The 17048-nt window shown below is 44.8% G+C and overlaps 1 protein-coding gene across 1 annotated transcript in view; it reads right to left on the minus strand.

Moving 5' to 3' along the window:
• The window catches only part of Tnni3k (TNNI3 interacting kinase), a 304879-nt gene that overhangs the window by 24941 nt on the left and 262890 nt on the right, over positions 1-17048 (minus strand). Inside the window, exon 23 of the mRNA XM_008853645.1 lies at positions 13919-14088. Coding sequence (XP_008851867.1) covers positions 13919-14088 — 170 coding nt within the window. The remainder of the gene's footprint in view (positions 1-13918; positions 14089-17048) is intronic.

The following is a 17048-nucleotide window of genomic DNA, read 5'->3' on the forward strand; positions in this document are numbered from 1 at the left end:
CTGCTATGATCTGTGGCCTTTCTACCTTCAAATCCCTGAGTCTTATGATGACCCATTCTAAACGCAGCTGCACAGACCAAACTCCGTCACTCAGAGTTTGCAGTCATGAACCCTGGTTCCATATCTGGTCTATCCAGATGGACGTGATGGGTGGGTGTGCCCTCTCTGGGTGGAGGCTGAGGTCTCCCTGGCCAGAAGGGAAGCAGACCGGAAGCAGTTCCTGCCCTGGTTTTGCTCTTAGATATAGAGTTCTCTTATTTCTGTGCCCGTTAAATCCCCAGCCATGGCTTCTGCCGCAGCCGCAACAACACTGCGATTCTGACACATCGCAGGACTCCCAGCTCCTCGCCTTTGCCCAGTTGCTCTCTCTCTGGTTAATTTCTCGAGATTCATGAGACATGGATTGCTTTCAGAATGTCTCCACAATAGCCCCCAGGCTCGCAGGGCATCCTATCCTTGGGCATCATCATATCTCTTTTCTTGGCTTCCCGACCTCCTCAGTAGACTGTGAGTGTCCCCAAGGCTGGGATGATATGTAATGCACCATTGGGCTTCCAGTGTCTGCTGCGGGACCTAGCACTTAGTAGGTGCTTAATATAGGTGTATAATGAGCACAGCAGACTCAGTGAAGGGAATGAAACAAATGAAGGGTTAGAGCAGCAACAGCTCACGCACTGACGTTGATTCACCTATAATTAATATATTGTTAGTTCTTCAGAAGATATGGTTCATACAAAGAGGATAAGAATCAAGATAATATATTTACAATACCAGGAGTATTTATACATGTTTCACCCACCCACTGTCTGGATCCAGGTTCTGCCCACAGCCCATGCTCAGCATGCAGACTCTGCTCACATCCCATTGTCTGTATCCAGACTCTGTCCACAGCCCAGACACTCTCCAGGCTCCTCCTATAGGCTACTGCATCCATGCTGTGCCCAGTCAGTCTCCAGGTTCCCACAGTATGGTTTTGAGGTAGATTTAAAAATAAAAACCCTCATGGCACTGTGCTGCCCAAGCTCTGCATGTCAGTAAGCCACCTCACTGCAAAGGAGAACAGCACATTAAAAGATGAGAAGATGAGGGATTTGGGGATGAGCAGCATTGTACTGACTATGCCATTCATCCATTCACACACCCACTCACCCATTCATTTGTGTATTAAACACAGGGCAGGGGTGGAGAAATCTGAATTGTGCTCTTATGTGCTATTTACAAGTTTCTTTGGACATCTATTCAAAGAACACCTGAATTGCGCTTGTCTTAAGACTCATAACAGATGGGGTCTCCCAATCAGAGGAATTAAGAATAGGGTGAAGATGTGTTCCACATCCTTTTCAAGATTAAACTGGTGTATTCTACTCTGTCGGTTTGTGTCACTGATTTCATTGCACCTGGATGAGTTCCCCCTGAGGAACGTGTGTAGCACAGACCCTAAGAAACGTGTAAGTAGTCTAAGACAGACAAGATTTTAGTAAGAAGACAGTGACCCTCTCTGTCAAGTCTGAGGCCAAGACTGGTGATACTTGGAAGGGGAGGTAACTTGGAGGAGAGCTAGGCTGTGGAAAGAGGTAAAGACCAAGGGACACTTTAACTACATTAGAGACTGGCAAGTCCTGTGCTTCTTAAATTTCAATGCACGTCCACATGTCTAAAGTGCAGGCTGAGACTGACTAAGTCTTTGTGGACCCTGTCTTTCCAACAGACGCCTACAAAAGCTGAAGCCGGTGCTCTGTAGACCACACCTCGAGTACCAGGCATGCACTTATCTGCTGCATTATGGATTCAAATCCTGAAAGCCAGAGCAGGAAGGGATTTGCAGGTGTCACAGGAGATTAGCTGGAGAGCAGCACTAGGTCTGTCGGAATGGCAGCTCAGCACACACTGAAAAGCTCCAGGCTTGGAGTCGGGCTGGTTCAGGCTCAAATTACTAGCTGCAAAGCCTCGGGCAGGTCATTCATTGTTTCTGGCTTCAGTTTGTTCATTTGTGGAATACTGATCAATGGTTCGTACCTTGTAGCAGAGCTCTGATGGTGTTATGACCTGCCTACAAAAATTCACAATAACATCTCAACCATGGCTAACAATCAAAGCATGCAACATATCTTCTCCTTCTATGCGCTGACCAGTTCGATATCGTCAGAGGTGTGTACCCCACTATTATCCACATCACTTTGCTCCCAGGGCTGACGCTGCCTCTCCTGATAGATGCAGAGTTATAATGCTCACTGGCAGCTAAGTGCTTGATTAAGACTCAGGAAACAAAAGGAATTTCTTTTTCTCACTGTCTTTTTGAGAAAGAATGTGCAGCAAGAAGAACATATCCACTCACTGAATTTTTCAGACTTCTCTGCAATTAGGACCTTTAAACATCTGCTCATTAATATAAAATGCACAGCTAATACCAGAAATATTAGCAGCAGATGTCTTTCCTCCCACTTTGGCTAATACAGGAGCTGTTTCCTTCCCGGGTCCATGATGTTTTCTGATTGCTTTAGTTGCTTTTACCTAAGTATTGGCAAACACTAAATCTCATAGGTTCTAAGGAGATAATAAGAAACAAGGGCTTGTGAAGTACCCTTTGAAAATGACAAACTTGCTGTTTAAATACTAGCAAGCCGAAGGAAGCACGCTGTCACTACTGCTGGTCTTTGAGGGTTAGTCTGTCCATGTGGCAGATGCTAAATGTGAAAAGAACAAGACCGTCTAGAAAATTAAACCTGTTACACTGTACGGTGTCTTTGTGCAAGCTGCTTCAAAAATCCATTTGGAAATCATGGCTCTTGTATCCCAGTCATTACCGAGATACCAGCATCACCCACTTATTACTGTGAACATAGCAACAGTTGCCATGTGAGCAGGAGATCCACAGCACAAACACTGGAGTCAGGCGGCGCGGGCGGGGTGCGCTGGAGTCAGGGCCGCTGAACTGCCGCACAGTGCTGCCTGCATGGATTTAATGAGGCTGGCTGTTCACTTTGGTCCCTGGATGGTGTCCTGTCAGACATTTCAGTAGAGCAGAAACCATCTTAAAAGTGATACTTTCAGATCAAATCTCACTTTCAGTGGTACACAAATATATCTAACGCAGAATCTTTTGCTTTGATGTGGCCAAGGGTGGAGGCACGGCCAAGGGCTTCTCTTCATTTTCGGGAATGAACAATTCAGAGAGCTCTTGTCACTAGAATCCAGGCCTTCACTGTTCTCACGATATGTCATTCCATCTAACTGAAAACTGAGAGACCTGTCAGCATTTACTTAGCAGTTTGCCTCTGGCAGATGTTGTAGGTTTCTTTCATGTGGCTGGGAATTAGTTTATTAGTATTACAAAATGCATCAAGAGGAACAGGCACTCAGGCTCACCTTTTGGGCTACCAGGGATCCCCTTAAAAGGTTGCTAAAAGCTTGTTGTGGGACAGAAAAGAACAGATTTGGCTTTGGTGGAGGAGCCCAGCCAAGGAGGCATCCGCACTCCCTCAAGTGGGATGTTTTAACCTAAATATGTCGCTAGCTCACTCTTTTCACGCAAATCTTTTATAGGTGGCAATAAATGCAGGTCCCTAGAGTTTCCTTTTTAAGAGGTGGCCACTTTACACACAGGGCTTTCTCCTATCGTTCTCCCAGCACTTCCTCTTCTGAACAGAGTATTTTGCATGATGTTCTTTCTTTGACATTTTTCACGGAGAAAGTTGTTTCAAACTAAGAGTGGGTTTTTAAAAGTCATGTTGGGATTGACATTTTTTTTGCATGCCTTTGTTCCCTGGAATTTTCCAAGCCTCTGTCCCCTCCTTTCCACACAGCCCTCCTGATGCTTAGTCAGATGGTGGCCAGATGGCAGTAGAGAGCAAGCTAATGCAGGAGAGCCCATGGACGGGCACAGAGCCCAACCTCAGTACAGGACTGGTCAGAAAACAAGAGCTCCGGGTACAAGGGCGGCAGGTGCCTCCTTAGGGCCTTCCTTTCATGTCTAAGTCTGGAATTGTTAGCAAATATCACCAAAGTGCTTTGTGGGTGCGGCACCGAGGACTGTGCTAAATGAAGAGGTGATTTGAAAACACATGTGGCTTTTGTAATAGAGATGAATGTTCTGGATTTTTGAACCTTCATGGAAATAGTTTTAACAGCCCACAAAACTCTCTCCCATTTTCTTTAACTTTTAGTGTGTGTGTGTGTCTCTGTGTGTGTGTGTGTCTGTGCGTGTGTGTCTAACTTTTAGTGTGTGTGTGTGTGTGTGTGCATGCGTGTGTGTGTGGGGTGCCAGTTCATGCCACAGTACACATGTGCAGGTCACGGGACAATGTTGCTCTTCAGCTTCAGTATTCTGAGACAGGGTCATTTTTGCTGTTCACAGTGGCTGGTTAGGTACACCAGGCTAGCTCGCCTGCATCCCCAGTCTCCACGGCATCCATAGGGCACTGGGATTACAGTGCATGCTATGATGTCCGGCCTTTACGAGGGCTCTGAGGATACAAACTCTGACCCTCACACTTGCTTAGAAAGTGCTTTGCCCCCTGTGCCATCTCCACAGTTCACATTTTAAACAACATCTCTCTCATTGACATATAACGAAGGCGTGTTCGAAAAGCTTTCAAAAGTGCTTTTCCCCCTGTGCCATCTCCACAGTTCACATTTTAAACATCTCTCTCATTGACATATAACGAAGGCGTGTTCGAAAAGCTTTCAAACCTGCACATCAGCATGCACAGCATGTATTCCCTTCTCAGCCCCACACTTCGGGACATCAGAAGCTTTTCTGCTTTTATTAATTAGAAAAATTCATGGACATCTAAAAATATTGAAATGTAAAATGAAAGAGAGAAAAGGCAGATGACAGACATTATGGACCTGCTTAGACTCTCTTTCCTCCTTTGCCATTGATATTTTCCACCTCAGCCCTTAATGAGCTAAGTGATTGCCCTTTAGCAAATGAATGTCATAAAAATTATAAACCCCACAGATGACAAATATCCTGAAAAAATTGTCTTGCCCCTAGATTTAGGCAAGTGGCATCTTTCTGTCTTCATTTTATGACCATGAGAGCAGGGCCACAACACAGTCACACAGTCAGGGAGCTCTTCACTGGGCTCAGAGGGCCCGGATGAAGGACAGGGATGGTAATAATGAGATATTCCAGTAAGATTCAATGAAAATCCCATTAGCGGGATTTTCAATCAGCCGTCTTTGAGTATGTTAATAAGCACGTAGGGTAAGTCATAAACCGAGTTCTGTGTCATATCAGCAGCACATTCTCAACACACATTGTGTCCATGAATCAGAAAGGACAGTGGGTCTCTTCGTCCCCAGATGTGGAAAACTCATGAAGCTCATTAGTAGAAACTCAGGCTGTTTTCTGTACAAAATTTCAGCCAAGAGATTGTTTTTAAGTCCTTCTAGAGAAGTGAGCAAGCAGCACAGATTGACTACGATCGTGGGGAGCACACCTTAATGAATTGGGGCAGAGGTCTGACCTCACAATACCTCAGTTCAACAAAGAAATCAGACTATAGCAGAGTTATCTTCCAAACTGGCCCACAGTGCCCTTCTGGCCGGCACATTCCTCGAAGGCAGCGTGTCCCATTATACATTCTGCTTGGAGCTTGCTGCCTTTCCTTTCCAATGAGTCCAGCAGGGACTGATTTGAGATGATTGGAGAAGATGGAGGGACATGGTTAGTTCACAGCATGCTGGGAGCCAGGCAGCAGATGTGGAACTGTGCTCAGGTGGAGGGTGCAGGCAACTGATTTCAATCTGTCCTGAGGAGGTGGCCAGCGTCAGAGTGTGAGAAGACTATTTCTCTGCAATGAAGCTGGAGACTGTGCCTGAGATGCCGCAGACCCTTCAGCACCACGGAGAGCACCCTGCAGCGCGTCCTGGGGCCCGCCTTCTGCTTCCTAAAGCTAATTCCAGCAAGGTGGCCAAGTTTAGTCTTTAAGTAATGCAACCACTACCAGACAGGCCCAGGATCACCTACTATGTTTCTACTGTATAATAGTTTCAGAACCACTATTTAAAATTATAGAAGTTTAATTGATTTTACTTTGAAAAATGGAAACTATGACCAATACTGGACAAGATTGCTGCTAGAATAAAATGACATCATGCTGTGGGAAGCTGTCAGGCTCACTACCTCATTCCACAAATAGAGATTTAGCACCTGTATCATGCCCTACACCACCCTAAGTACAGCAGCGAGAAGCAGAGCTGATTTTGAACACAATGCTTAAAGTCCAGTGCAGATGTCAGTAGAAAAGTAAACACTGGCAGAGGCCATCGTCCCACACAAATGTAGGTGTGCTGAAGCTCTTATGCTGATCCTCGTGGGCCTTAAGGCAGAATTTTAGAGGACTGTCTGAGGTAGGCACTACATGGGCTCAACAGGGCAGGAGGACAAGTGACCCCTTAAAAAGCTAAAGTCATCAAGGAGCAACCAAACTTAAGCAAACTAGGAAGAATCAACTCTACCCAGAAGATGCAGAGTGTGGGTAACCTGCGCTATACTGAGCTTCAGTAAACAAGAACAACAGAAGTACAGCCCCAACAAGTTATCTGCCCATCCCCCAAACAAACCAGTGTGAAACAGGATTGTGAGCACATGTGTTCATGAACAATTCCAAAACTGAAGTTTTACAGTGGTCCAGGGTGTTGGTGCCCCTGGAGGACCAAAACGAGTCAATAAAGCCAATGTGTCTGTGAGGTGGTCTATGCAAAATGAGAGGAAAAAACAGAAGACACAAAATGCGTGGGCCATTTCAATACAAAGCTGTTTATGTTTTAGACACCTTTGGAATGAATATGACTGTTCCCTGCCCCCTCCACTTCTCAAGAAACAAGTGCAGGGTGTTGTGTTTTGAAGGTGAAGTAAATGTCCCCCACAGGTTTACACATTTGAAGAGGTGGTCTCCAGAAGGTGGTACTTCTTTGAGAAGGTTGTAGAATCTTCAGGGGGGGAGCCTTGCTGAACAACTGAGTGGGAGGTGGTCCTCTGTGCTTTATTTCCCCACCCCATCCACTGCTCACCATCTGCTTCCTGAGAACAGCTGCCATGTGAGCACCCAGCCTCCTGCCAACACTCCTACCCTGCCTGATACCCTGTCTTCGCTGCCATGACAGACCACAGCCTTCTGGATCTGTGAGCCAAAATAAAGCTTTTCTTACTTAACTTGCTTCTTTAGCATTTCACCACAACAAAAGAAAAATAAAACAGAGGGTGTAGCATGGAAAAATGTTTGAATATCTAGTGTTGTTAATGTTTCAGACAAGAACAGATTTGGATTTGACTGTAGAGACAAATATTGAAAATGCCGGATTTTTACTTAACTACACTGAAGAAATAGGAACATGGCATTGGCAGCCCAGTTCACGGTCCCTCTAATTTATTACAAATAGACATGTCTAACGTTTACTCTATACAGCTAAATTATAAATGTGATGCTGTACACAACTGAATAAAACAAAAGAAAATATATTTTCTGACCTCAAAGTATTTATGAACTAATCTGTAGTAGGGCACGTAGTTAAGGATGAAAAATGTAAGTGCACACAACAGTGACAGGACACAGCCATTTCTGACATGGTGAACTGTGGGTGGAGGGAGACGACAGCTTCAGAAAACGCTTCTTGGTGGTTACCAATTGAGATGACTGAAATAATTACTAATAACCACAGGTGGCTGACTAACGTTTTAACAAGACTGGGGCATGGGCGAAGTTAAAACCAGTTAGGCTGGGGGGACAGGCTGACAGGTTAAACATGTTACATCTATGTGAAGAATTGATATTTGAGGATATCTACAGTGGGCCTGTCCAGGAATGCCCTGGCACCTTGTGAAGGATCATTTTGAAGTCTGTCGGATATCCCCAAACATTCCGACATTCTGGTCCTAGCCCACAAATTTTCACTATTACCTTCAGTCACTAGGATGTGACTGCTTCATACAGTGTTTCCCCAAACTGGGTATGAGAAGAGAAGATGGTGTGGCCCTCAGTTCAGAATCACTGAGAAACGTTAAGATGAAGGTTAAGTGAGGGTTCAGTGTAGATGGTCTTGGCACTCTACATGAGGAAAGGGGACCAGAAGAGGCAGAGTAGGAAGGAGGGGAAGGACTTCACCAAGGCTGAGAGCAGAAGGCAAGTCTGGATGGATGGATTGGATCTCTGTTTCTCTTTTTCAGAGAGAGAGAGAGAGAGAGAGAGAGAGAGAGAGAGAGAGAGACTGACTTGTAAAACCCATGCATGAAGCAAAGATAAGCAAGATGTGACATCGTCAAAGTCATCCTGAGCACAGTGTTGAAAGTGTCCATTAGCGGCTGACAGAGAGGAAAGGTTCTGGGATGAGGACTGGTTTAGGAGACAAGAGGACAGTTGATGGTCTTGAAGATTCCACAGAACAAAGGAGAGGCGGAGGGTTACAGAGTAGAAGGTCCAACTACGTCAAGAACCAGCTTCTATTAATTAACACACATCCTGCCCCACAGCGAGCAGGTATGGTCCCCTTTCTACTCTCCTCTCTCTGTATGCCTATGTATCCATGGGGCTATAATCTAGCATAATCACTCTATTCTAGGAAAACTATGCATGAACTGAGATTTTTGTATAGTATATTTACTTTGTATAAGTTGAAATGGGCTCTATTTGCACTAAGCAAGCTATTTTAAGGAACCTGTGGATGAACCCTTTTGTAGTGCTAGAGATTAACCCCAAGGGTGCCTGCCTCACAGTTCAAATTCTGGATCCCTGAATGTCTTCTCCTGGACAGCTAACTAGGTCACATGCTATTCTCAGCCCCACACAAACACTAATTGGTTTTCGCATCTGAAAGGTTGTTCAGCACTTTGTCATCTCTAAATTTAACATGATGTAATCCACGAACAAGACGAGAGATTTCAGACCCTGTGACAGGAGCAAATGCCACATGCTTACTTTCTAAATATATCTAGAGACACAAAATAGTTTAAAAGAGACAGAACTTTAAGTGTTCCTTACTTAATCTCAGACATTAATTAATTTGTGATTTCAGTCAGAATTAGTAAATTTCTGTTTTCCTGGACAAAATATCTAACACAATTTCCCATCTTGAAATTCATTTTATAAAGGAAACTAACGATAACAACAATAATAGCTAGAAATAAATATGCATAGAGACAACCCCAAAACTAGGTTAAGTCAAGAACTGCGACACTCCGATCTTTGACTATAAATGTCATAAACAGAAACTGAAATGTAAATGTAGTATTTTCAACACATTGTTGAGGCGTCCCAGGTCTATAGGTGAATAGGAACTATATGCCAAAACTTGCCCACATTTTTCAAAATCTTATTGACATACAAATTTATAGTTTTCAGTGTAATTGAATGTTAGTTAGGAACCCCATTGACCAGACTGAACTGGCACAAGGCAGAGGCACAATTATCCTTCCGAGCAAACACCCTGCACTGGCTAGTCCTTGTCAACCTGACACAAAGTACCGTCACCTGGGATGAGGGAACCTCAGTTGAGGAGGCTCCTCCGTCAGATTGGCCTGTGAGTATGTTGATGCAACATTTACTTAATTGCTAATTAATGTAGGAGGGTCCATCCCACTGTGGGGGGTGTCATTCCCAGGCAAGGGGTCTGGACAATCTAAGACGCCCAGCAAGCCAGTCAGCAGAGCTCCTCTCCACTCTAGCTCCTGTCTCCAGGTTACTGCCTTAAGTTCCTGCCCTGACTTCCTTCAGTGATGGAGTGTGCCCTGGAAATAGAGGTCAAATAAACTTTTTCCTCCCCAAGTAGCTTTTGGTTGCATTCATCATAGCAATAAAGACACAAACTAGAAGAGCCCTGCACCCCTTGACCAAGATGCCATGTCAGCAAGCTCTCATTTTCCCTCTTGTTTCTCCCAACGGTTGTATCTCCTTCCCAGGGAGCCACTGGCAGGTTAGCATCATGCCATCCTCTCTAGTCATGCTGTTCCTAGTTGCTTATTCTAGACCTACCTGGGGAACCTGAAGAGGCTCTGAGGCCCAGGTGCCACGCTGATGGACTTTAATTGGTTCTGGGCACTGGTAACGTAAGAGCATCCCAGGCGAGTCTAACATGCATAGTTGAGAACCACTGTACACAGTTAGCCCCATGGCCCTGCTGGACTCAGTCCATAAATCCGTGGGTCCTTGGGCTCTTTCACTTTAAGAACCAACTGATTGCTGATCTCCTTTGGTCTGTCCTCATAAAGAGAAGCTGGAAAGTAGGCTTGTGAGGAGCTGCATCCATTCTTGATCAACTTCCAGAACAAACTGGGAGATGTCCAACAAATACAAGTATTGGCAAAACACAACAAGCTTCTGGAAGCTGCTGCCTCTTGCAGCAGAGAAATCTAGAAGAAATCTAGAACGCACAGCAGAGGCCTGGGTGGGACTCTGGCTCGCTCAGGAAAGCTGCTTATACGCTCTGAGCTTCAGTTTCCTGATCCACAAAACCTGGAAGGCCTGCCTCTTAAAGCTTAACTAGATGGCTATTTGGAGTATTTAAAGCTGTGCCCTATTTTCCATAGTGATAACTGTTTAAAAGGAGAAGCAGTAGAAGCTGTTCACTGATTAGACTCCAAATTCATGGTAATTATCATGTAGTGAATCAATTCACCCTATTTTTCATTCTTTATCTGCCACACTAATATTTGTTATTTAATGGCCTTATATCAATCAAATGCTTTTATTATTTAAATAAAATAACAAAAACACAGGATTCCAGGGTCGGAGAGGTGGCTCAGTGGTTAAAAGCTCTGGCTGCTTTTGCTGAGGACCAGGGTTTGATATCCAGCACCCACATGGTGGCTAACAACCGTCTGTAACTCCAGCTCCAGGGATCTGATGCCCTCCAGTGACCTCGGTGGGCACTGCATGACATGGGTGCACTTACATATGTGCACGCAATATACTCATACACATAAAATATTTTAAAAAATAGAGAATTCCTCTCTTGACACATTATGTAGTTCCCCTAAATGCTTCACCAGAACACCACTGTTATGGATCTCAAATAATCCAGACTCTGTTCACTTGGAGGGGGTGCAAATAACAAACGGAAACTTTGGTTAACCTTTGCAGGAAGTCCTCAGCATTGCTAGGCTGTTCTGAGAAATTTGCATGCAAACCGCACACTTTTGCCAGTTCTGTGACAACCACAGGGCTGGAAAACTGAAGAACCTGAGGAAAACAGGAAAGGGGGTGGTCCACAGAGCCTGGGGGGCCCCCGGACAGAGCCTGGTGGTGACTGTGCACTCACTTGGGCAGTTGTATCAACAGTGGCTATCTCCCTAGGTTCTTGCTGGCCAGTGAAGCCATGTTCCTTCCTCCCCCACTTGCCCAGCTCAGTGTGTGGCTATGATTCTCATTCTCTGTAGTTCTCTGAGGGGCAAATTCTCTGATTCATCCACAATAGCAGATCTATATTTTGTGCTCGAGCCTGCTTGTATCTGTCAATCACCGTGTGTTACAAAACAGTGCCTCTCCTCTGTAACAGTCCTAGGAGCTGGATTTTCATTTCTACTTTACACATGATTCTGAAAATCTTTGGTAAACGTTGCAAAGACTGGGAGTGAAGATTTGGAGCTTGCGTCCATAGCTTCTGTCTCTATTAGACCAACCTCAGTGACTGCTTAGAAGTATCAGGACCTGACTGCTTAGAGAACTACTTCTTTAAACCATAAGTTGGGAATAAATAAGAGACACGGATGGAACTGGAAGATGGCAGTGCGATGAAAGCTAATCCAGTCTCTGCCTGTGGCCCTTGTGAAATCGTGGTGGAGACTGAAATCCAGTAAGTAACCCCGTCCAGTTTGCCTGGTTATCCGTCAAGCCTGGTCGCAGTTACTTCCATGACACTCGGTACATTAGAGCTGTCAGGTTTCTGTCTGCCCATTGCTGTAGCTGCAACTCTTTTGCCAGATTGGGAATACAATTAAACTTATAAACTGGGACTTCAGCTATAAAAGCAATGGGTCATTTGAAGAACGTGTAAGGCTCTTCCTCGCTCCTCATAACTTTCTCCTACCTTGGGCATGTGGACAACTTTTGCTCTGATAGTTGAGTGTACAGTGTGTAAACGGGCTCATGTACAAAAACTCTGGGCCTTATACAGGGCCTTTTCTTGTCCCTACCTATTACTAGAAGCACGTTTGAAGGTCTCTATCAAGTTCACTGTTCCTGAGTTCAACCTTCTATGAAATGGACCATCAGCTCATTTTGTCTCCAACCCTTTGTGCTTAGACCAGTAATGGCTGTTTAACTCACCCATTCCCACGTATACCTTCTTACTGGTGACCAGGAAGTAATCACTGACTCACCATGCAATATCATCCATATACCCAATAATGTTATGTCATTCTTATCGATGTCCTCTGCTAGAGGCCAAGCACAATTTTCTGTTGATGTTGAAACTGTGCTCTGTGATTGACCAACAGAATGTCAGAGATTGATACCTGAGCAGAGGCTGTAAGCCTGCCTGTGAAGTTCCAGGCCTTTGTCTGTGAGGAGAGCATGGCCCAAGCATGTTCTAGTGTGCACTGAGCAGAGTGAGAAACAGAGAACAGACCCAGAAACAATCCATTTTAATGTTCAATTCACCCAGAACCAGCCCCCAGACACGTGAGCCAGAATGGATGGATGTAAGTCCCTGAATTCTGAGATGGGCCATTGTACAGAATTCTCAAATCAGTAATGAGGGTCCTGTCCCTTCTTGAATCTTCAGTTAAGCTGAAAAGATAAAAGCCTTCTAGGCCAGGGGTGTGTGAATGGAAGAGTTTTCTACAGAGGGAGTGAACTAGATGAAGTTCACATGATATAAAATTAACCATTTAAGATGAGAGTTCAGTGGTATTGAACACATTTGTAGTGTTTTTACAACTACCTGTCTCCTGATGTTACTGGATCCATAGTTTACCACCTCTAACTCCCAAATGTTTTCATTATCCAAAGTAACACCTCATATCCACCAGGAAGTTCTTCCTAACCCCTTCCTATCCGGTTCTTGGCAATATCTATCTGTTTCTGTTTTGCTTTTTCATAGATTTGCCTGTTGATATGAACTGGATTGTATTTCCTCTTATTTATATGTTGAAACCCCAATCTCTTACATGACCACATTCAAAATAGGGCCTCTGAGGAAGTAACTACGGAACCATAGATCAGAGTTAAGACAGTGGAACTGGTGCCCTTTATGGGAAGATGAAGATGCTCCCACACTCTCCTACCCCCGTGAAGACATGGAAAGATGGAGTCTTCTGTGAGGCAGCAAGAGACACTGGGCCTGAACTCAGCCATACAGGCACCCTGACATTAGGCTTCCCATGCTTCAAGTCACCCAGTGTGTATGTATATACATATAAAGGGGTGTGTGTGTGTATGGTGTGCCCAAATTGATCACACACCTATCTGGACCTTATAAATGAGTTTATATAATATGGGGCCTCTGCTGACATGTTTTCAGGGTTTATGCAGGTTGTAGTAGTATTATTATGTACTAGGATCTTATTCCTTTTTATGGATGGATAATATCGTGCTGTATGGATTCCACCCACACATTGTGTCTCCGTCCTCTGATGGACACTTGAGTTGTTTCCATTTTGTTTTTTGGCTACTGTGAAGATCTGCACACAGGGTATATTCCCAGGAGTGAAACTATTGAGGCCTGGGCCTGGTGCAACTGTTTCCAGGTTCCCAAACAGGAGCCCTTGCTTGGATTCCGTAAGACCACAGCATATTTTCAATATATTCCTCTGGCTACTTCAAAACAGACATTTCTCCCTGTGCCCACGGCTAGGCTAGTACTTGTGACATACAGAAGAAGCTAAATTAATGAGGAGTGAATTTTAAACTTTCGATCATGAGAGAAGGAAAATGAGCACTGGCCATCCAACGAGACCATAGCTGCGATCACCACTCACCCCTGAGACCAGGCAGGGTAGGACCTTGCATTGAGAGCGTGTTCCAACTCAAATCGACTGCGCAACGCTGCCACGTGGCTCCGGCCTGGCCCTCCACGGTTAACCGGGCAATCCGCCGAAGCAGCAGGGGACAGCGAACCGCTGCTGCTGCTGGACGCAGGAGACAAGAGCTGAGGGAGGGAGGGAGGGAGGGACGCAAGACGTCATTTGCTGAGTCCAGGAACAAGGCAGAGGTAAGAGTTCAGTCCCAACTTTTTATGTGAGGACGTCTCATTGTTTAATTTCTCTTTACCGGACCCTGTAGCCCCAGCTGGCCTGGAACTCACTATGTAGACCAGGCTGGCCTTGAACTCACAGAGATCCGCCTCCCTCTGCCTCCCAAGTGCTGGGACTACAGGTGTGCGCCACCACACCTGGCTCTTAACCCGATTTTTTTCTGGCTTTTTCTTTTAGCCTCTTGGGACACCACCTGGCTAGCTTAATTTCCTTCTTGACCCAGTTTTTGAAAGATGATTTGTTAAACTTATCTTCATCTTGCCCTAGACACAGTAAGCCCAAATTCATAAGTTACTATTCAGAAGGTTATTATTTATGGTAAAAAGGTTTATGCCATTCTTCACTATGGTAATAAAATTCACAGCAGAATTCCTTTCAATTATAGCTGAAACTATTTCCTAGGCAAAAAATGAACTTACTGTCTTAGCTCCTTATCCTGTTGCTGTGATGCAATACTCTGAGGAAAGCAACTCGGGTTTATTTTAGATCAAGTAACTACAGACTATCACGTGGTGATGTCAAGGCCCCGGCAGCTGTGGCAGTGGGGCATACTTCATGCACAATCAGGAAACAGAGGAGGAGTGCTGTGGCTCCGCTCGCTTTCTCCTCTTTAGACAGTCCGGGATCCCCTGCCCAGGGAACCGCCCTGTCTGCAGGTAAAATGGGTCCTTCTCACATCAATTAATATAATCAACGTCATTAACATACCCCCCACAGGCAGGCCCAGAGGCCCATCTTTCAGGTGATTCCAGATCCTGTCAAGCGGCCAATTACCCATCACACACTTTTCTAAGAACACATCCATTATGAGATGAAGGATGCGTTCATGTCTGGCAAGCGCATTCCCCAAGAGAAGAAAGCCAACCTTCTCGCTAACGGGTGGTCTTTGGGGTGTCTGAAAGCGGCCCCAGGCTCACCCCACCCCAGTTTTCTCTTCTTGGTAAACATCCCTGGCTCCTCCAAATGGTTCCCCAACTTCCATTATTTATCCTTATTTCTCTTTGCTCTCCCCTGAAGTAATGGTGACAGTTTTCACTGCTCTTTTAAAAGAACCAAGGGTCCAACTGGGTACTATTCTGTTTGGACATCTCAGAGCAGGGATGACCAGACACTTTGTTCTACAACAAAAGCCTCCTGTGACAGTAGCATTCCTGGTGACTGTGAGCTTGTGTTACATTCCCTATTTTTAATATTTTTTCTGTGGCTGTGGGGAAGAACAGTATATGATTCTTTCTAGGTTTACTCATTAAACACGTGCATTCTAGATTCTTGCCTCCAGTGTTTTCTGACCCTCTCAACAGTATCTTCTCTGACACTGCCTGGCAGCCCCCTCATGACCTCAGTTCATCTTGGGAGAAGCTGATCAGCAAACAGTATAGAGCCAGGTGCGACCCAGCATGTCTAACTCTTTTAGTTGACTTTGGTCAATTAACTAGTGCAAGCTGGTTCAGCAAACCCTCTGTCTTTCCTCCTGGGAGAGAGTGTTCTGGGGGTCTTGATCAAGGTAACAAGACAAGAAAGCTCATCAGAGACTTCCATTGTCTTGTTCCAGGCTAAGTCTTCCTCCCTTCTATTGGGATAGATTCCCAGGCTAGGAACAAACTGTTCCAGTGGAAAATGAAGGGATACTTGGAATTCAATCCCTGAAGGCCTCTGTCCCGTAGAGCTGAGGTCTTTAGAAGGAGCTCTTGCGGGTAGTCAGAGCTAAAAATTCACCAAATAGGCAGCTATCCCCCCAGTTCTAAATCTTTCTGAATCAAAATGAAGGGAAGGACATTTAGATCTGAGGGTGAAGCTCCTTCTTTAGGAGAGGCTTCCTCTCTAGAAGTTTCCCTGAAGGATCAGGAGCCAGAGAGACTCACTGCAGGCTGTCAGGCCGGGAAAGCTTTCCCAATAAACCCAGTTCCGAGGACTCTGAGATGAGATTTAAAGAAGAAAACTGTTTCTTGTGGGTGTGCTTTTCACTGCTCAGGTGAACAGTGTTCCACATCCCCACCCACCTGCAGCCCTCGCATGGAGATGCACCACAGTCCCGAGCAGGACCAGCCTCTCCTCCTGTGCATTATTTTTGAATGGGTGTTCCTGTCTCAGCTCCATTACCTATTTTTAGATGCTATTTCATGACCAGGTGTATAGAAAATTAAGGCAATTTTAGAGAAAATTAAAGCAAACAGCTTCTTGATATTAAGGGGGAAATTCCATTAGCCTAATTATCAGCATATATCACTCTGCAGCATGTGTATTGTGAAGTCGTGCCTTCTGATGGATCTGTTCATCGCTTTGTGATAGTGTTTTCTTTCCTTACTGAGCACAAATGGACAACAGTGTAATGTTTTAGATTATTTATTACCTTCTATAGGAATTCTGTAGAAAAACACTGATTAAGTAATTACCTTTTGTTATTTCACATTTAAAATGTGTTGAATATGTGTATATGTGTTGAATATGTGTATGATGTGTGTATGTGTGTGTGTGTGTGTGTGTGTGTGTGTGTGTGATGTGTTCACATGAGTGTGGGCATGCCCAAGGAGGCCAAGAGGGATCCCTGAATACCTTGGAGCTGGAGCTGGAGGTATTTGTGAGCTGCTGTTGGGAGCTGGGACCAGACTCAGGTCCTCCCTCAGACAAGTAGTCCATCGTGTCAACTCCTACACTTAAAACCTTTACACATCCAACTCTTTAAAAAAAATTTTTACAAAAACTTACTGTGAATTTCATACATGTATATAAGGTATTTTGATCAAATCCATGCCTACTCCCTGCTCTCCAACATTCCCCCTTCTAAAGAGGTAACCCTAAAATCTTTTAAGGATTAGATACAAGCTCCCAAATACTTTTGACATTTTTGGCCTTT

The sequence above is a fragment of the Nannospalax galili genome, unplaced genomic scaffold (assembly GCF_000622305.1).
Source record: "Nannospalax galili isolate Female #2095 unplaced genomic scaffold, S.galili_v1.0 scaffold387, whole genome shotgun sequence".
In the NCBI taxonomy this organism is placed as follows: Eukaryota; Metazoa; Chordata; class Mammalia; order Rodentia; family Spalacidae; genus Nannospalax; species Nannospalax galili.